The 20,954-nt window shown below is 45.5% G+C and overlaps 1 protein-coding gene across 3 annotated transcripts in view; it reads right to left on the bottom strand.

Annotated features, from left to right (window-relative positions):
* The window catches only part of LOC140205711 (guanine nucleotide exchange factor VAV3), a 374,002-nt gene that overhangs the window by 178,527 nt on the left and 174,521 nt on the right, over positions 1 to 20,954 (bottom strand). For 2 of the 3 annotated variants that reach the window (XM_072273243.1, XM_072273244.1), the window contains 5 exons: positions 19,110 to 19,196; positions 18,924 to 19,009; positions 17,872 to 18,004; positions 4,021 to 4,130; positions 3,243 to 3,344 (listed from right to left, as the gene is read on the bottom strand). In XM_072273243.1, coding sequence (XP_072129344.1) covers positions 3,243 to 3,344; positions 4,021 to 4,130; positions 17,872 to 18,004; positions 18,924 to 19,009; positions 19,110 to 19,196 — 518 coding nt within the window. The remainder of the gene's footprint in view (positions 1 to 3,242; positions 3,345 to 4,020; positions 4,131 to 17,871; positions 18,005 to 18,923; positions 19,010 to 19,109; positions 19,197 to 20,954) is intronic. The other variant, XM_072273245.1, reaches the window with a different exon arrangement.

Here is a 20,954-nt window from a genome sequence, read left to right as displayed (position 1 = left end):
TTGATATGATTGGCTAACTTACCTTAATATTTCATCTTTTCTCTCCTAATAGCTTTTCAGTTGCTTTGTGTTAGTTTTTAAAAGCTTCCCAATCCTCTAACCTCCCACTAATTCAGAAAACTGAGGGGTGACTTCATTGAAACATATCGTACGGTGGAAGGCCTTGATGGGGTATATGTGGAGAGGATGTTTCCTGTGGTGGGAGTATCTAAGACCAAAGCACACAGCCTCAGAATAGAGAGGTGTCCTTTAGAACGGTGATGAGAAGCAATTTCTTCAGCCAGACAGTGCTGAATCTGTGGAATTCTTTGCCACGGGCAGCTATGGAGACAAAGGCTTTATGTATATTTAAGGTTGAGGTTCTTGATTGTCAGGACATGAAAGGATATGGGGGAAGGTAGGAGATTGAGGCTGAGAAAAAATGGATCAGCCATGATGAAATAGTGCAGCAGACTCAGTGGGCCAAATGCTCTAATTTTTCTTCAATTATATGCCCCTCTCTTTTGCTTTTATGTTGTCTTTGACTTCCCTTGTCAGCCTTGGTTGTGTTATCCTGTCCTTGGAATATTTCTTTGGGATGTATATATACTGTGAATTCTGAATTGCTCCCAGAAACTCCAGCCATTGCTGCCCTTCCGTCTGTCTCCGAAGGGTTTCTTACCTTCAGCTCTCTATTCAAATCTGGTTCATTACATCACACATAATCCAGAATAATTGATCCCCCAGTGGGCTCTAACACTTAAAAAGCTGCCATCTAGGCATTCTACAAATTCTTTGTCTTGGGATCCAAAATCATCATCAATCTGATTTTTCAATCTACCTGTATATTTAAATCCCCCATGACTATCGTAACATACAATTCCTATCTCCCATTGTAATTTGTCAACCACATGTTTACTATAAGACTACTGTCTTATAAAGGCTCAGCATTATCTCCTTGCTTTTATATTCTATTCGGCTTGAAATAAATGCCAACATTGCATTTGCCTTCTTCTTCACAGACTCAACCTTCTGGATGGTCTTACACGAGGACTCCTAAGTCCCTCTGTACCCCAGATATTTGAAAGTTCTAGCAAACCTGCCCGGAAGGATCTTGGTCCTCCTTGGGTTCAACTGTGATACATCCCTTTGTACAGGCCATACCTTCCCCAGAAGAGATTCCAATAATCCAGAAACCTGAAACCTGCCTCCTGCACCAGTTCCTCAGACATGCATCCATCTGCTAAATCATACAATTCTTGCCGTCACTGGCACGTGGCAAAGGCAGCAATCCAGAGATTACTGCCCAGCTCAGGACATTAGTCATTTCCACTCAATCGGCAAACCTGAGTGAGCTACGTTTTCTCAGGCTGAATCTCTGAATTAACTGGTGCTCTAATTATGGAATCCCTAATCACTACTGCAGTCCTCTTCTCACCCCTTGGCTCTGAGCACGAGAGCCAAATTCAGTGCCAGAGACCCATTACTATTGTGCTCCCTGGTAGGGTATACCCCTCAACAGCAACCACAATGGTACACTTGTTATTGAGGGCAGTGGTCACGGGGTTACTTTCTCCTGGCAGTCACCCAGGTACCTGTGAGCTGCAGCTTAGGGGTGACTATCACCCTGTAGCTCCTACCTAACACTTCCTTATTTTCCGCTATGAGCTGCAGCTCCAGTTACAGAAAAGTACAGCATAGAAACAGGCCCTTTGGCCCACCTAGCTCACGCTAAAACATTTAAACTGCTGACTCCCAATGACTTGTTAGTTCTCCGGGGAGCTGCAGCTCAGTGCACCTGGTGCAGATGTGGTTATCCAGAAGCTGGAGTCTCCCAGAATTCCCTCATCTCACACAAAGAACACAACACAGTCCACAGTCATTCGTACCATGAGACCATAAGACATAGGAATAGAATTAGGCCATTTAGTCCATCGAGTCTGCTCCGCCATTAAATTATGGCTGATCTTTTATTTTCCCTCCTCAGCCCCACTCCCCAGCCTTCTCCCTGTAACCTTTGATACCATGTCTAATCAAGAATCTGTCAAACTCTGCCTTAAATATACCCAACGACTTGGCCTCCATAGCTGCCTGTGGTAAAAAATTTCACAAATTCACCATGCTCTGGCTGAAGAAATTTCTCCGCACCTCTTTTAAATGGATGTCCCTCTATCCTGAGGCTATGCCTTCTTGTCATAGACTCCACCACCATGGGAAATATCCTTTCCACATCTACTCTGTTGAGGCCTTTTGACATTCAAAAGGTTTATTGAGATCACCCCTCATCCTTCTGAATTCCAGCAAGTACAGACCCAACGCTATCAAGTGTTCCTCTTCTGATAACCCTTTCATTCCTGGAATCATCCTTGTGAACCTCCTCTGAACCCCCTCCAATGCCATCACATCTCCAACACAGACCACTGCAGAACACCACTAGGCATGGGGAACTAACCAGAAAAGGCTCCCTTTATTCCCACTCTTTGCTTCCTCCCAGTCAGCCAATCTTCTATCTGAACTGCTTGGCTTTCTCCCGTTCTACATCTGACAGCTTTTGCTTTCTGTTCTTCGTGACCCCTTTGGCAATTGACTTCATTGACCTATCAGTCAGGTCAACACTAGCCAATGCTGGCCTTACCCTTTGACATTCTCTTAGACCATCCACCCCCAACTTTAAACTAACTTGGTTTCTTACTTCCTCAACCCAGTGAAGGGTTTTAGTTGTGAAACCTTCATTGCTTTCCCCTCCATAGATGTTAAATTACCTGTTGTTACCAGCATTTTCTATTGCTCTTTCTCTGCCTGATCCAGCAACACCCACCCTACCCCCCGCCCCCAACAGCTGGGAGCAACCCCTGACCTCAGCTGCACTGCCCCAACTCTATTTTTCCAGATCTTGTCTATCCAAAGCCCAGACCAGCCCGGGACCTCCTATGTGACTGGAGCCACCTCCACTCTGAGGAAGTTGATGGATGGTCATTTTTTTGTATTTACAGAGTTGGATGTGGGAACCTGGAGTTAAAGCTGAAGTTCAGAAGCAAACGCCAGAAATGGGGGCTGGAGCTGGAGCTGAAGGTCAGGAGTAAAAGCTGGAGATGGTGCTGGAGCTGGAGCTGGTTTAGAAGTAAAAGCCAAAGATGGGAGCTGAAGCCTAAATTTAGAAGCAAAAGCTGGAGATGGGAGCACAAGCTGGAGCTGAAGGTCAGAAGTAAAAACTGGAGCTGGGAGTTGTACTCAGAAGAACATCGTGAACCAGAAAGACTCACCGGAGCAACATGCGGCAGGCAGAGCAGACAGTGGCCTGGGCGAAAGTGTACATGGTGAAACTGTGCTCATTACTGCTGCCATGCTCTGGGCGAATGTTCGACCTACAGCAGGACAGAGAACATGTGCAGCTGTCAGGTGAACCGATAAATCCTGAGCCCCCACAAGCAGCACAGACACAGTCACAGCTCAAGAAAGGACATACAGTATTCTGAGTGTCGGAAAGCATGGGAAATAATGAATGAGTGACACCAGTTCATTCCTGGAGCAGGAACAAATATTCTGTGATCTGCCACAGTTGTCCTGCTTGTTACACCCACAGGGATGTGTGGTACAGATACAGGGATGTCAGTGACCAACCATGTAGATGGTCATAGTCTTTTCCCCAGGGTTGGGGAGTCCAAAATTAGAGAGCGCAGATACAAGAGGAGGGAGATTTAAAGGAGATCAGAGAGGTAACTTTACAGAGAGGGTGGTGAGTACTGGAATGAGTGGCCAGAGGAAGTGGTTACGGTGGGTACAAATGCAACATTTAGATGGTTACTTGGAAGGGACAGGTTGGAGGGTTATGGGCTAAACACTAAATGTGACCAACAGGGAGGATGCTGTGGTCAGCATGGACCAGTTGGGCCAAAGGCCCTGTTTCTATAGTGAATTACTCTACGACTCAATGAGTTTATGTGTGAAAGTACACTGAAGTGCATTTTCATATTCCAATGTCAGTTGGTGATTTAGGATCCTCTCCCAGTGAGAGCAAGTGCGTGCTGTAATAATACTCACAGAGCCATTGCAAACTGCTCCAGCCACTTTTTCTTCAATTCCTTGGTTCTACAGAAGAACTCAAAGCCGTTGTGCCCATGGAGATGTGTGAGGTAGAATCCATGGGACCACTGTGTCAATAGGAAAGAGATGGAGTTAGACATACTGACAACCAATCATTTACAAATTCCATTCCAGCGGGAATCTTACAGCCTCACTGGAAGTCTTCTTGCAGTCAAGAAATGAGGTGTTGCTGCAGCTTGTACTCCAAGTTCTTGAGCATGAACTCCAGGCAGGGACTGCTACAAGAAAGCTTTAGTGATATTGAATGAGGAAAGACTGACCCAGGAGCATGGCAGAAGCTCATATGCTTCTGAGACAACAAAAGAAAATCCATCTGCATTTTAATGCCTACATCGAAGAGAGTTTGCTGTGAAATTGGCAGGACTGAGGGAGAAACACACAAAATGCTGGAGGAACTCAGCAGGCCTGGCAGCATCTATGGAAAAGAATACAATTGGCATTTCAGGCCCCAGCCCAAAATGTTGACTGCACTTTTCTCCATAGATGCTGCCAGGTCTGCTGAGTTCCTCCAGCATTTTGTGTGTGTTGCTTGGATTTCCAGCATCTGCAGACTTTCTCTTGTTTGTAAATGGAGGACTGAGGGAATGCTGTGTTGAACACAAACAAAATGTAGATGAGCCTACTAGAGAGGAGTAACACTTAGCAACAGCTCCTCTTAGAAAATGATGTGTCATTTCGAAGCTTACAGGGACAGTGTCATCCTGATGCACTGAAGGGCGAAGGCTGGAAGCCTGACTGATGATGGACTTTGAGGTTCTAGTCAAGAAAAAGGAGGAGGCATGTGTTAGGTAGAGGCACGTGGGAATAAGTGAATTGCTTGACAAGCCTCATGGATGGAACTTGGGCAAAAGGGGATATGAGATATCCTTGGAAAACAGGGTAAAGAAGAATCCGAAAAGATTCTGTAAATATACTGAGTGCAAAAAGGTAACTAGGGAGAGAATAACTCCCTATGAGGTTTAGTGTGATTATCTATGTGTGCAGACATGTGAGGTGGGTGAGATCTTAAATGAAAATACTTCTCACGTATTTACTGAGGAGAAGGACATGGAAGCTGGGGAATTTAGGAAAGAGAATAAGGTTGTTCTGAAACATTGATATTAGATGAGGTGGTGCTACTGGTCACGAAGTTAAAAAATTTCTTGCCACATGCCAGTGATAATAAACCTGATTCTGATGTGCATGAAGGTGGCTAAATCCCCTAGGTTTGACCAAGTGTATCAAGGATATTGTGGGAGGTACAGGAAGAAACTGGTGGGCTCCTGGCAGAGCATGGATCAGCACTTGGAGCTATGATGTTGTGGCCATTATAGAGACTTGGGTGGTGCAGGGGCAGGAATGGCTACTTCAAGTGCCAGGCTTTAGATGTTTCAGAAAGGACAGGGAGAGAGGCAAAAGAGGTGGGAGCGTAGCACTGTTGATCAGAGATAGTGTCACAGCTTCAGAAAAGGAGGAAGTCATGGAGGGCTTGTCTATGGAGTCTCTGTGGGTGGAAGTTAGGAATAGGAAGGGGTCAATAACTCTACTGGGTGTTTTTTATAGACCACCCAATAGTAACAGGAACATTGAGGAGCAGGTAGGGAGACAGATTCTGGAAAGCAGTAATAGTAACAGGATAATCTGCAGATGCTGGAATTTCAAACAACACACATAAAAGTTGCTGGTGAACGCAGCAGGCCAGGCAGCATCTCTAGGAAGAGGTACAGTCAATGTTTCAGGCCGAGAATTATCTGCAGCTTAATGTGAAAAAGACTAAGGAGCTGGTGGTAGACCTGAGGAGAGCTAAGGTACCGGTGACCCCTGTTTCCATCCAGGGGGTCAGTGTGGACATGGTGGAGGATTACAAGTACATGGGGAAACGAATTGACAATAAACTGGACTGGTCAAAGGACACTGAGGCTGTCTACAAGAAGGGAATGAGGAAAGGTGCCGTTGACTCATATCATTTCCTCGTGGCTCGGTAGCACATGCTTTGCGGCCCAGTGGTTGGGGACCGCTGATTTATAAAAATCACAGAGGAGGGATCCCAGAACAGATCCCTGCGGCACACCACTGGTCACTGACCTCCCTGCAGGTTATGAACCATCTAAGCCACCCTTTACCTCTGTGGGCAAGCCAATTCTGTCAAAGAACACTGAAGCTGTCTACAAGAAGGGTCAGAGCCGTCTCTATTTCCTGAGGAGGTCCTTTAACATCTGCCGGACGAAGCTGAGGCTGTTCTACGAGTCTGTGGTGGCCGGTGCGATCATGTTTGCTGTTGTGTGCTGGGGCAGCAGGCTGAGGGTAGCAGACACCAACAGAATCAACAAACTCATTCGTAAGGTCAGTGATGTTGTGGGGATGGAACTGGGCTCTCTGACGGTGGTGTCTGAAAAGAGGATGCTGTCCAAGTTGCATGCCATCTTGGACAATGTCTCCCATCCACTACATAATGTACTGGTTGGGCACAGGAGTACATTCAGCCAGAGACTCATTCCATCGAGATGCAACACAGAGCGTCATAGGAAGTCATTCCTGCCTGTGGCCATCAAACTTTACAACTCCTCCTTTGGAGGGTCAGACACCCTGAGCCAATAGGCTGGTCCTGGACTTATTTCCTGGCATAATTTACATATTACTATTTAACTATTTATGGTTTTATTACTATTTATTATTTATGGTGCAACTGTAATGAAAACCAATTTCCCCCGGGATCAATAAAGTATGACTATGACTATGCCATCTTGCAGGCATTCAATAAATTCACTGTCTTGAGATCCACTAGCAATCTGATTTTCCCAATCGACCTGAATGTTTAAAATTTCCCATGCCTTTTCTATTTGCTGTTGTAACCTGTAGTCCATTTGCCAGCTATGGTTTGATGGCCTGTATATAACTGCCATCAGGTTCCTCTCTTCTCTCATGCCACTGCAATTTCCCTTACCCCACTGAAATACTGTTACATCAGACTTTACTCAAATTTCCTATCAAATTTCCAGTTGAACTCAATCATATTGGTTCTGAAGGGCTCTTTTACCTTAAACTCCCTAATCGCCTCCCGTACACTACATAACACCCAATCCAGTATAGCTGATCCCCTAGTAGGCTCAACAACAAACTGCTCTAAAAAAGCTTTCCCTTAGGCATTCAGCAAACTCACTCTCTTGAGATCCATTACCAACCTGGTATTCCCAATCGACCTGCATGTTAAAATCTCCCATGACTACCATAACATTGCCCTTTTGACTCGCCTTTCTTATTTCCTGTGGTTCACAGCCCAGCTACTGTTGGGAGACCTGTATATAACTGCCATCAACGTCCTTTTACCTTTGCAGTTTCTTAACTGAACACACAAGGATTTAACATCTTCCGATCCTATGTCACATCGTTCTACTGATTTGATAACCATTCTTTACCAGCAGAGCCACGCCACCCCCTCTGCCTACCTTCCTCTCCCTCCAAGACAATGTGTAACCTTGGGCATTCAGCTCCCAACTACAGCCATCCTTCAGCCATGATTCAGTGATGGCCACAACATCATACCCATCAATCTGTAAAAATGCAACAAGATCATCCACCTTATTTCTGTGCTAACTGCCTGTCCACCTTCTGATTCCTTCTCCTGGCAGTTCGGGATGACTACGTCCTTGTAACTCCGATCGATGATCTCCTCACTCTCCTTATAAGCCATAGGACATCCAACAGCTGCTCTGGATCCCCAACACGGTCTTCAAGGGTCTGCAGCTAGATACACTTCACGCAGATGTAGTTCCCTGGGAGAATCTGGGTCTCTCAGGACTCCGACATCCAGCATGAAGAACATAAAGTGGCCATTTAAACTACACTAAGTACCCTTGACACAGTAAGAAATAAGGAAACTTGTCAGAAACTTCCCTGGACAACTTACCCAGAACCAACACCTCTTGCAAGCTTTGCCTCCTTTGAGCCAAAGCCTGACAGTCCCATCTCACCACTGGCCCACTCTCAACAATGGCCGCTCTGCTTGTCACTTCTGTACTTTTATTTACTTCTCTCTGCGCTGTATTTGTTATCGCACTCTTTCTAGATGGGAATTCTATGTTCTACTTAAGGAAACTTTCCTGAATACACAGCATACTCTCAGTCAATATGTGGAAAGTTAATCTTGCAGCAGCCTGTCATCTCCCTTCAAATTTGTTCCTCTAAATCTCCCAGACTGGTGGGAGGTCTATAATGGATAATCCCAATTAAAATGGTCATACTTCATTAGAGACATTCTCTAGTCTGTCCTGACTGTACACTGCTGTGACATTTTCCCTGACTAGTAATGCCACCATCCCCCTTTAATCCCTCCCACTCTATCATGTCTAAAACAATGGAATCACAAAACATTGAGCTGCCAGTCCTGTCCGTCCTACAGCAAGCCTCACTAACGGCTGCTATATCATAATCCCACATGCTGATCCATGCCCTAAACTCACCCACCTTTTCTACAATACTCATTGCATCGAAATATACAAGCTCAGAATATTGGACCCACTATGGTTGAGACCTGTTGTCTGTCGCTTTAACAACAACTTTCTCCACAGCCACTTCACTGTCTGTTCTGATGCTCTGGTTCCCATCCCCCTGCACACTGACAAACCTTCCCACTGGGATATTAGTCCCCCTCCAGTTCAAGTGCAAACTATCCCTTCTGTACAGATTCCACCATCCCTGGAATGGATCCAATGATCTAAAAATCTGAAGTCCTCTCTCCTACACTAAATCTTTAGCCACGTATTAAATTATATGATCTTCCTATTTCTGGCCTCACTAACACATGACATGGGTAGCAATCCTGAGATCACAACTCTGGAGGCACTGTCCTTTAACTTAGCATTTAACTCCCTGAACTCACCTTGCAGGACCTTATCACAGGTCCTAATCATTTCATTGGTACTGAAGTGACCACAACCTCTGACTGTTCACCCTCCCGCTTCAGAATGCCGTGGGCTCGATCTAAGACTTCCCTGACCCCGGCACCTGGGAGGCAACATACCATCTGGGAATCTTGCTCTTGTCCACAGAGCCTCCTTTCTGTACTCTAACCAATGAATCCCCTATCAGTACAGCTCTCCTCTTCTCCCTGCTTCCCTTCTGAGCCACAGAGACAGACTCAATGCCAGAGACCTGACTGGTGCGGCTTTCTGCTGCTAGATCATCACCACCTAAATCATTCCTTCCAATATAATCCAAAGCAGTATACTTATTTTTGAGAGGTATGCCCACAGGGGTACTCTGCACTGGTTGTCTACCCCCTTTCCCTATCCTGATGATCACCCTGTTACCTGTGTTCTGCACCTTGAGTGTAAAAACCTCTCTGTCTATTAACTCGTCAGCCTCCAGAATAGAACATAGAATAGTACAGCACAGTACAGGCCCTTCAGCCCACAATGTTGTGCCAACCCTCAAACCCTGCCTCCCATATAAGCCCCCACCTTAAATTCCTCCATGTACCTGTCTAGTAGTCGCTTAAACTTCACAAGTGTATCTGCCTCCACCACTGACTCAGACAGTGCATTCCACGCACCAACCACTCTCTGAGTAAAAAACCTTCCTCTAATATCCCCCTTGACCTTCCCACCCCTTACCTTAAAGCCATGTCCTCTTGTATTGAGCAGTGGTGCCCTGGGGAAGAGGCGCTGGCTATCCACTCTATCTATTCCTCTTATTATCTTGTACACCTCTATTATGTCTCCTCTCATCCTCCTTCTCTCCAAAGAGTAAAGCCCGAGCTCACTTAATCTCTGATCATAATGCATACTCTCCAAACCAGGCAGCATCCTGGTAAATTTCCTCTGCACCCTTTCCAATGCTTCCACATCTTTCCTATAGTGAGGCGACCAGAACTGGACACAGTACTCCAAGTGTGGCCTAACCAGAGCTTTATAGAGCTGAAACATTACATCGTGACTCTTAAACTCTATCCCTCGACTTATGAAAGCTAACACCCCATAAGCTTTCTTAACTACCCTATCTACCTGTGAGGCAACTTTCAGGGATCTGTGGACATGTACACCCCAGATCCCTCTGCTCCTCCACACTACCAAGTATCCTGCCATTTACTTTGTACTCTGCTTTGGAGTTTGTCCTTCCAAAGTGTACCACCTCACACTTCTCTGAGTTGAGCTCCATCTGTCACTTCTCAGCCCACTTCTGCATCCTATCAATGTCTCTCTGCAATCTTTGACAATCCTCTACACTATCTACAAAACCACCAACCTTTGTGTCGTCTGCAAACTTGCCAACCCACCCTTCTACCCCCACATCCAGGTCGTTAATAAAAATCACGAAAAGTAGAGGTCCCAGAATAGGTCCTCATGGGACACCACTAGTCACAATCCTCCAATCTGAATGTACTCCCTCCACCACCACCCTCTGCCTTATGCAGGCAGGCCAATTCTGAATCCACCTGGCCAAACTTCCCTGGATCCCATGCCTTCTGACTTTCTGAAAAAGCCTACCATGTGGAACCTTGTCAAATGCCTTACTAAAATCCATATAGATCACATCCACTGCACTAACCTCATCTATATGCCTGGTCACCTCCTCAAAGAACTCTATCAGGCTTGTTAGACACGATCTGCCCTTCACAAAGCCATGCTGACTGTCCCTGATCAGACTATGTTTCTCTAAATGCCCATAGATCCTATCTCTAAGAATCTTTCCCAACAGCTTTCCCAACACAGACGTAAAGCTCACTGGTCTATAATTACCCGGACTATCCCTACTACCTTTTTTGAACAAGGGGACAACATTTGCCTCCCTCCAATCCTCCGGTACCATTCCCGTGGACAACGAGGACATAAAGATCCTAGCCAGAGGATCAGCAATCTCTTCCCTCGCCTTGTGGAGCAGGTGGAGGAATATACCGTCAGACCCCGGGGACTTATCCGTCCTAATGTATTTTAACAACTCCAACACCTCCACTCCCTTAATATCAACATGCTCCAGAACATCAACCTCACTCATATTGTCCTCACCATCATCAAGTTCCCTCTCATTGGTGAATACCAAAGAGAAGTATTCATTGAGGACCTCGCTTACTTCCACAACCTCCAGGCACATCTTCACACCTTTATCTCTAATCGGTCCTACCTTCACTCTTGTCATCCTTTTTTTCTTCATGTAATTGAAGAATGCTTTGGGGTTTTCCTTTACCCTACTCGCCAAGGCCTTCTCATGCCCCCTTCTTGCTCTTCTCAGCCCCTTCTTAAGCTCCTATCTTGCTTCCCTATATTCCTCAATAGACCCATCTGATCCTTGCTTCCTAAACCTCATGTATGCTGCCTTCTTCCACCTGACTAGATTTTCCACCTCACTTGTCACCCATGGTTCCTTCATCCGACCATTCTTTATCTTCCTCACCGGGACAAATTTATCCCTAACATCCTGCAAGAGATCTCTAAACATCGACCACATGTCCATAGTACATTTCCCTGCAAAAACATCATCCCAATTCACACCCGCAAGTTCGAGCCTTATAGCCTCATAATTTGCCCTTCATCAATTAAAAATGTTCCTGTCCTCTCTGATTCTATCCTTTTCCATGATAATGCTAAAGGCCAGGGAGCAGTGGTCACTGTCCCCCAGATGCTCACCCACTGAGAGATTTGTGACCTGACCCGGTTCATTACCTAGTACTAGGTCTAGTATGGCACTCCCCTTGGTCGGCCTGTCCACATACTGTGACAGGAATTCGTCCTGGACACACTTTACAAACTCTGCCCCATCTAAACCCTTGGAACTAATCAGGTGCCAATCAATATTAGGGAAGTTAAACTCACCCATGATAACAACCCTGTTATTTTTGCACCTTTCCAAAATATGCCTCCCAATCTGCTCCTCTGTATCTCTGCTGCTACCAGGGGACCTATAGAATACCCCCAATAGAGTAGCTGCTCTCTTCCTGTTCCTGACTTCCACAAGTACTGACTCAAAAGAGGATCCTGCTACATTACCCACCCTTTCTGTAGCTGTAATAGTATCCCTGATCAGTAATGGCTTTCCTCCTCCCCTTCCCCCCCTCTCTATCCCTTTTAAAGCACTGAAATCTAGGAATATTGAGAATCCATTCCTGCCCTGGTGCCAGCCAATCTCTGTAATGGCCACTATATCATAATTCCATGTATGTATTCAAGCTCTCAGTTCATCACCTTTGTTCCTGATGCTTCTTGCATTGAGGTACACACATTTCAGCCCTTCTACCTTACTGTCTTTACACCGTTTATTCTGCTTCTCTTTCCTCAAAGCCTCTCTGTATGTTAGATCTGGCTTTACTCCATGTACTTCTTTCACTGCTCTATCACTCTGGGTCCCATCCCCCTCGCAAATTAGTTTAAACCCTCCCGAACCATGCTAGCAAACCTACCTGCAAGGATATTGGTCCTTCTTGAGTTCAGGTGCAACCCAGCCAATCTGTACAGGTCCCACCTTCCCCAGAAGAGATCCCAATGATCCAAAAATCTAAAACCCTGCCCCCTGCACCAACTCCTCAGCCACGCATTCAACTGCCATCTTCTCCAATTCTTACCATCTCTGTCACGTAGCACTGGCAGCAATCCTGAGAACGCCATCCTTGAGGTCCTGTTCTTCAGCCTTCTGCCTAATTCCTGAAACTCACACTTCAGGACCTCATCCCTCTTCCTGCCTATGTTATTGGTCCCAACGTGTATCACGACTTCTGCTTGCTTTCCCTCTTGTACCAGGATGTCGTGCACCCGGTCAGAGACATCCCGGACCCTGGCACCCGGGAGGCAACAAACCATGCGGGTGTCCTTCTCACGTCCACAAAATCTCCTGTCTGCTCCCCTGACTATAGAGTCTCCAATGACGACAGCTCTCCTCTTCTCCGTCCCACCCTTCTGCACCACAGGGTCACACTCAGTGCCGGAGGCCCTGCCACCGTGGCTCACACCTGGGGTCGGTCGTCCCCGCCAACAGTATCCAGGACGGTAAACTTATTATTCAGGGGAATGGCTACAGGGGTGCTTTGCACTACCTGTCTACTCATCTTCGCTTTGCCCCCTCTGACTGTCACCCAACGACCTGCTTCCGACAGCCTAGGTGTGACTCCCTCCCTGTAGCTCTCATCTATGACTGCCTCATTCTCCCTTATGAGTCAAAGGTCATCCAGATACTGCTCCAGATTCCTTACACGGTCTTCCAGATCGCCCAGCCGTATGCACTTCTGGCAGATGTGACTCTGCTGGAGAGGGTTGTTCCCCCAAGACTGCCACATCTCACATGAGAGGCACATCACCATCTCAGGAGACATTGTAAAGACTAACCGCGAGCTAGCTTGTCCTCCGCCTCTTCTCGTCAAAGCCTCTCGAGTCAAAGCCTCCAAGTTCCACTCCTTCACTGGCCCACTCACTCACTGGATCAGGAGTTCATTCAGTTTCATCTCCAACTCCTTAACACGATCTGTTAGAAGCTGCAGCTGGATGCATTTCTTGCAGATGTAGTCATCATGGACACTGGAGAACTCCCTGCCTTCTGACATCCGGCAAGAGGAGCATTCCAGTATCCTGTCTGATATCCCAAGTGCTCTAAATTTGTAATAAGATTGAATAAATAATTGCAAAGAATTCTACTTGTGGGCTACGCCTCTCCTTGCTGAAACTCGATGAGCCGAGGCCTGTACTCCCCACTCTAACATTGGCTCGCTCATACAATGGCCACTCCAGCAATGGTTGCTCCAGGTAAACACAAGTTCATTTTATTGGTCCTTTCCAAGTGCCTATTTATGCACAATCCAATGTCTCCTCAGGAACTGTGGCACTTGATGCTACCACTTCCTCTGGCATTTACTGCCAGTACCTCTCTGTTGAGAACTCTTTTGAACCCTTTATTCTTTCCATAAGACCATAAGACTAGAAGATAGAGGATTGCATCTGGCATTTCATCATGGCTGATCCAATTGCCCTCTCCTGTCTTCTCCCTGTATCCCTTCATACCCTGACCAATCAAGAATCTATCAATCTCTGCCTTCAATATACATAAAGACTTGGCCTCCACAACTGCCTGTGGCAAAGAACTCCACATATTAACTACTCTCTGACTAATGAAATTTCTCGTCATCTCCATTCTAAAAGGCCGTGTCGTCTGGTCCTAGATTGTCTCACCACAGGAAACATCCTCTCCACATCTACTCTGTCAAAGCTTTTCACCATTTGATAGGTTTCAATGAGGTCACCCTTTGTTCTTCTGAATTCCAGCAAATACAGGCCCAGAGTCATCAAATGCTTTTCTTATGACAAGCCGTTCAATCCTGGAGTCATTTTTGTGAACCTCCTTTGAACCCTCTCCAGTTTCAGCACGTCCTTTCTTAGATAAGGGGCCCAAAACTGCTCACAATACTCCAAGTGAGGTGTCACCAGAGCTCAAAAAAGTCTCAACTTTACATCATTGCTTTTATATTCTAGTCCTCATGGAATGAATGCTAACATCGCATTTGCCTTCCCAACCACTGACTCATCCTGCAAATTAACCTTTAGAGAATCTTGCACAAGGATTCCCTAGTCCATTTGCACCTCAGTTTTTGTATCTTCTCTCCATTTAGAAAATAGTCAACCCTTTCATTTCTTCTACCAATGTGCATGACCATAAACTTCCACTTTATTCCATCTGCCATTTCTTTGCCCACTTACCCAATATAAGTCCTTCTGTAGCCTCTCTACTTCTTCAAAACTACCTGCCTCTCCAATTATCTTCATATCATCAGCAAACTTTGTAACAAAGCCATAAATTTCTTCATCCAAATCACTGACATGCAACGTGAAGTATCGGTCCCAACATGGACCCCAGTGAGATGCCACAGAAATGGCTCCCTTTATTCCCACTCTGTGCCTCCTGCAAATCAGCCACTGTTTTATCCATGCAAGAATCTTTCCTGCAATACCATGGGCTTGTAGCTCGTTAAGCAGCCTCATGTGTGGCACCTTGACAAAGGCCTTCTGAAAATCCAAGTTCACAACATCAACTTTCACCATAAACCTATGCCCTCTATCTTTACTCTCCTCTACCCCAGAAAAAAGACTGTGACAATCTAGCGTAACTATGCTCTTCGTGATCATTTGAACCTTTATTAGCTCCACCCTCCCACCCCAACCTCCTTTGTTGCAGGGAAACAGTCCCAGCCTATACCAGTCTCTCCAATGCAGGTGCAAGGAATTTATTTGTGATTTCTTTTCTGCGCACTCTCTAGATTAATTATATCTACGTGTATGGTGAACCGGAACTGCACACAACACTCTAAGTGTGATATCATCAATGCCCTGTTCCTAGGATGACTCTTTCAAACTTATTTACATCTTTCCTGTAGTTAGGTGACCAGACTGCACACGATACTCCAAATTAGGCCTCACCAATGTCTTCTACAACTTCAACATAACATCCCATCTCCTGCTCTCAATACATTGATTTATGAAGGCCAATGTGCCAAAAACTTTCTTTACGACCCTATCTACCCATGATGCCACTTTCAATGAATTATGAACCTGCATTTCCAGATCCCTTTGTTCTAACAAACTCCTCACTGTCCTACCATTTACTGTGTAAGATCTACCCTAGCTGGTCCTACCAAAGTGCAACACCTCACACTTGTCTGCATTGAATTCTATCTGCTACTTTTCAGCCCATTTTTCCAGCTGGTCCAGATCCTGTGCAAGCCATGATAGCCTTCCTCACGGTCCACTATACCCCGATCTTGGTGTCAAGGTCATGCGTTAAGGGTGAAAGGTGAAATGTTTAATGTAACATGAGGGAGTACTTCTCTCAGAGGGAGGTGAGTGTGTGGAATGAGCTACCACCACAAGTAGTGGATACAGAGTTGATTTCACCATTCAAGAGAAATTTGGATAGGTACATGGAAGACAATAGTCTGGGTGGAAGTCGAATGGGATGAGGCAGATTAATAGACTACAAAGGCCAAAGGGCCTGTTTCTGTACTGTAGTGTTCTATAATTCTATAGCAAAAATTGATGGAAATTTAGAGTATTAGGAAGCTTTTTAAAAACCAACAGAAGGTAACTAAAAATCCATAAAGGGAGAAAAGATGAAATATGTTGGAATAAACGTGTAGACTATTTTCTAAACAGAGAAAAAAATCAAAAATCAGAGGTGCAAATGGACTTGGTTGTCCTTGTGCAGGATTTCCTAAAGATTAACTTGCAAGTTTGGTCACTGGTAAGGATGGCAAATGCAAAGTTATCATTCAATTTGAGAGGACTAGAATATAAGAGCAAGGATGTAATGCTGGGGTTTTCAGGCATTGGTCAGACTGTACTTGAGTATTGTGAGCAGTTTTGGGCCCCTTCTCTAAGAAAAGATGTGCTGGCATTAGGGAAGATCCAGAAGAAGTACACGAGAATGATTCAGAGAATGAAAGAGTTAATGTATGAGGAGCATTTGATGACTCTGGGCTCATACTCACTGGAGTTTAGAAGAATGGGTGGTGGGGTTCTTACTGAAACCTATCGAGTATTGAAAGTACTTGAAAGTATTGAAATATCCGGACCTGCCTCTCGGTTTTTTTGCACTACCTTACTTCCCATTTTTCTATTTTCTATTTATGATTTATAATTTAAATTTTTAATATTTACTGTTTAACTATTTTTATTATTTTAATATTTAATATTTGTAATCCAGAGAGTGTGAAGCGCAGAATCAAATATCACTGTGATCATTGTACGTTCTAGTACCAATTGTTTGGCAACAATAAAGTATAAAATATAAAGTCCTCAACTGAGTGGATGTGGAGAGGATGCCTCCAATAGTGGAGACAGTCCAGAACCAGAGGGCACAGCCTCCGAATAGAGGAGCGTCCATTTAGATGAAGAGGAATTTCTTTAGCCTAAGGGTGGTGAATCTCTAAAATTCATCAAGGAGGCCAAGTCATTAAGTATATTTAAAGCAGAGGTTGATAGATTCTTGATTAGCCAAGGCATCAAAGGTTATGGGGAGAAGGCAGGAGAATGGGGTTGAGAGGGATAATAAATCAGCCACAATGGTGGGGCAGACTCAATCGCTCAAATTGCCTAATTCTGCTCCTTTGTCTTATGGTCCTGTGGTCTTTTGATTTGGATGAGGAACTCTGCAGATAACACACATGCTGGTGGTGTTGTAGAGAGTGTAGAAGCTTGTTACAGATTACAATGGGACATTGATAGGATGCAGAGCTGGGCTGAGAAATGGGGAAGAAAGCATATGGGGTGCTGGCCTTCATTGCTCATGGAATTACTGTGAGGTAATGTTGCAGCACTAGAAAACTCTGGTTAGACTACTCTTGGGAGTATTGTGTTCAGTTCTTTTCACTTCGTTGTAGGAAGGACGTGGAAGTGTTAGAGAGGACACAGAGGAGATTTACCTGGCTTAGAGAGCATGTCTTATGGGAATGGTTGCCAGGGCTTTTTGCTTTGAAGGAGGTTGAAAGGTGACTTGATAGAGGTGTACAAAATAATTAGAGGCATCGATAGAGGAGAGCCGATGCCTTTTTCTCAGGTCACAAATGGCTAATATGAAACAACATCACTTTAAGTTGATTGCTGGAAAGTATAGGGGATATATCAAAAGTAGGGTATATTTAACAGTGGTAGCTGTGTGAAACATGCTGCCAGGGGTGTTGGTAGAAGTAGATGCATTAGGAACATTTGAGAGAACTTTAGATAGGCACATGGATGAAATGAACAATTGAGGATTATGTAGGAGGGGGTAAGTAGTGAAGAAAGTAGAGTGCGGTTCCTGGCAAAGAAAGTTGATAACACGGAGCACCAGCAATTCACATACCTTCTTGTTTTCCTTATCTGTGGTTGGATTGTTGGTGATCTTGTAGCTGCACAGGTCGATAATTTCCTTCATTTCATAGACGTCTCCTCGCCTCTTACACACAATCACTGCTTTGTCGAACAGAAAGGCGTAACTGAACCAAGAGAGAATATGTGTCAGCAACGGAAATAGACAGCACCATACAAGAGCACTGACCTGTTCCATCACACTTTAGCTCCCCTCAGGCACTGTAGGGCACTCTCTGTAAGGGGAGAGGCTACTTGGAATGTGAGTTATACCCTAAGGGTGTGAGCTGCATGTTTCTCCAGAGTGTGGAGGACAGAGGAGGTAACAAGAAGACTGATGTCTCATTGTATCAGGATAGGGTGGAGCACTACATTGGTAGATCCCTGAGATCACTGCTGTTCACAGTGACATCACAGTACACTGGCAAATTGTGGAGACCACTGCTGTTCACAGTGACACCCTGGTGCACTGGCAATCACCGAGATCACTGCTGTTCACAGTGACATCACGGTGCACTGGCAATCACCGAGATCACTGCTGTTCACAGTGACATCACGGTGCACTGGCAATCACCGAGATCACTGCTGTTCACAGTGACATCACGGTGCACTGGCAATCACCGAGATCACTGCTGTTCACAGTGACATCACGGTGCACTGGCAATCACCGAGATCACTGCTGTTCACAGTGACATCACGGTGCACTGGCAATCACCGAGATCACTGCTGTTCACAGTGACATCAGGGTGCACTGGGAATCACCGAGATCAATGCTGTTCACAGTGACATCAGGGACCCCCCCCAAACATTGGCTATCGCTTGTTGTTCCTTGCGTCAGTGAACAGGCAGGACAGGACAACAAGAGATTTAGGGAGCGACAGAGATGGAAGTGAGCTGCTATTCCAGGAGATTTGATACAGCTGTTGTATGCACAGTCATAGTCACAGTGTGTGTGCATTTAGAGGCTAGCAATATTAACAGTTGTGTTATCAGCCACACTGTAACTGTGATCAGCTCTCTCCACAACAGTGGGACCTTGTCACTCACCGGTCCTGTCGTCCTCGTTTATCCAGGGTGAGTATGCGCAGCTCTCCATCTACCTTGGGCCGTCCATAGGATGCCAGCGGCTGATTCTGTAACACAGATGTTGTCACTCAATCACAGCTTAGAGAAGCAAAGGCAGCAGAACGTGGTGGGGAGGTGGGTCAAGGGTTCTGACCCTCACTCACTCACCAGGTTATCTATGCAGTGCTGAAATTGGGTGATCTCTCGAAGGGTCTCACTGTCACGCTTTACCTCATTCACGTATTGAGCCAAGTCCTGGAAACAGAGAAAAGAATGAGGTGAATTCAACAAAGGCAGTGAAATCCCCCAGAAAATAAATATAGGCAATGGTGTCCAAGTCTGCAGTGTGCTATTGCCCATGGCCACAATGTGTTATAATCTGACATTATCACCTGTAGCCCATATCTGGAGCGCCTCACCACTTCTAAACCTTGTCCGTACTGTGTTGATTATGTCTGTTGTGCATTAATACCCGTATTAATGATGTCCAACACTCCCTAAAATTGGTTACAGAAGCAGATAGTAAGTACAGCAAGCTTGCCTTCATCGGTTCAGTCAAAGTGATGTTGCAGCTGTGTAGAACTTTGGTCAGGCCACATTTGGACAATTTTCTGCAGTTCCGGTCACTGCAATACAGGAAGAATATAGATGCTTCGAGAGGGTGGAGAAAAGGTTCACCGGGATATTACAATTAATATGATGGGGTGATACTATAGGCCTCCAAATAGTCAGTGGGACAGAGTGAAATGGATATGTTAATGGATGAAGGAAAGATATAAAAGCAAATGGGTAGTTCAGTTGGAGCCGTTAATTTCCCCAGTACTGTCCATAACTCCCTCAGTGCCAGAGGAATAGATGTAGCAGAATGTGTTAGCTCCACCCAGCAGGTCTTTTTGACACAGTATTTAGATAGCTCAACCGGGCAAGAGGTCAAACTAAACTGGTATCAGAAATAATCCTGGCAAGGTGATTGGAGTTTCAGTGGGAGTGCAGTTTTGGAACAGTGATCATGGGGGCTTAAGTTTTCATATAGCCGTAGATTCTGACGGCCCAATCAGCGGTAGCAGCAGGCCACAATGATGAAGTTTCCCACAGGTCGTCAACGCCTGTTTGAAAGAGACAAAGGGATGAGCAGGATGGTGATTGTTGGGAGTAGGCCAGTGGTGAGGTAGGAGTGTCAGGCTTTGACTCAAAGGAAGCTTCGGCTCAGAAGAGACATTGGCTCTGGGTAAGATTTTGTTAAGGTTCCTCCTTTTTTTCTCTCTTACTGTACCTAGTGTAGTAAATAGCTGTTGTGTGTTCTTCATGTTGGATGTTGGAGTCCTGGGAGACCCAGAGTCTTCCAGGGAACTACATCTGTGTGAAATGAATCTGGCTGTAGCTTTCTGAAAACCGTCTTAGGGTTCTGGAGCAGTAGCTAGATGACCTTCAAATTGGATGGGAGAGTGAGGAGATAATCGATCAGAGTTTCAGGGAAGCAGTCATCCTAAGTTGCAGGAGAGAGTAGCTGGGTGACTGTCAGGAGAAACGGAGATGTGAATAGACAGTTAGAGCAGAGCTCCCCTGTGTCCATTCCCCTCAATAATAAGTACACTGCTTTGGATACTGTTGTGGGGGATGACCGCCCAGGGGAACACCACTGAGACCGCGTTACGGGCACTGAACATAGGTCTTTGGTGCAGAAGGGAAACAGGGAGAAGAGGGGAGCAGTAGTGATAGGGGACTCAATTGTCAGAGGAACAGACAGAAGCTTCTGTGGACTTGAACAGGACACCTGGATGGTACGTTGCCTCCCAGGTGCCAGGATCAGGAATGTCTCGGATTGCGTTCACAACATTTTGGAGAGGGAGGGTGAGCAGCCAGATGTCTTGGTACATATTAATTCCAATGGTATAGGGAAAAAAGCAAAGAGGTCATGAAAAGAGAATTTAGAGAGCTAGGCAGAAAGCTGAGAAGCAGGAGGTTCCAGGTAGTAATTTCTGGATTGCTGTCTGTGCCCCACCTGACTGAGAA

The sequence above is a fragment of the Mobula birostris genome, chromosome 12 (assembly GCF_030028105.1).
Source record: "Mobula birostris isolate sMobBir1 chromosome 12, sMobBir1.hap1, whole genome shotgun sequence".
NCBI lineage: Eukaryota > Metazoa > Chordata > Chondrichthyes > Myliobatiformes > Myliobatidae > Mobula > Mobula birostris.
Note: the sequence above shows the minus strand (reverse complement) of the source record. Positions and strands in the feature narration are given on the sequence as shown.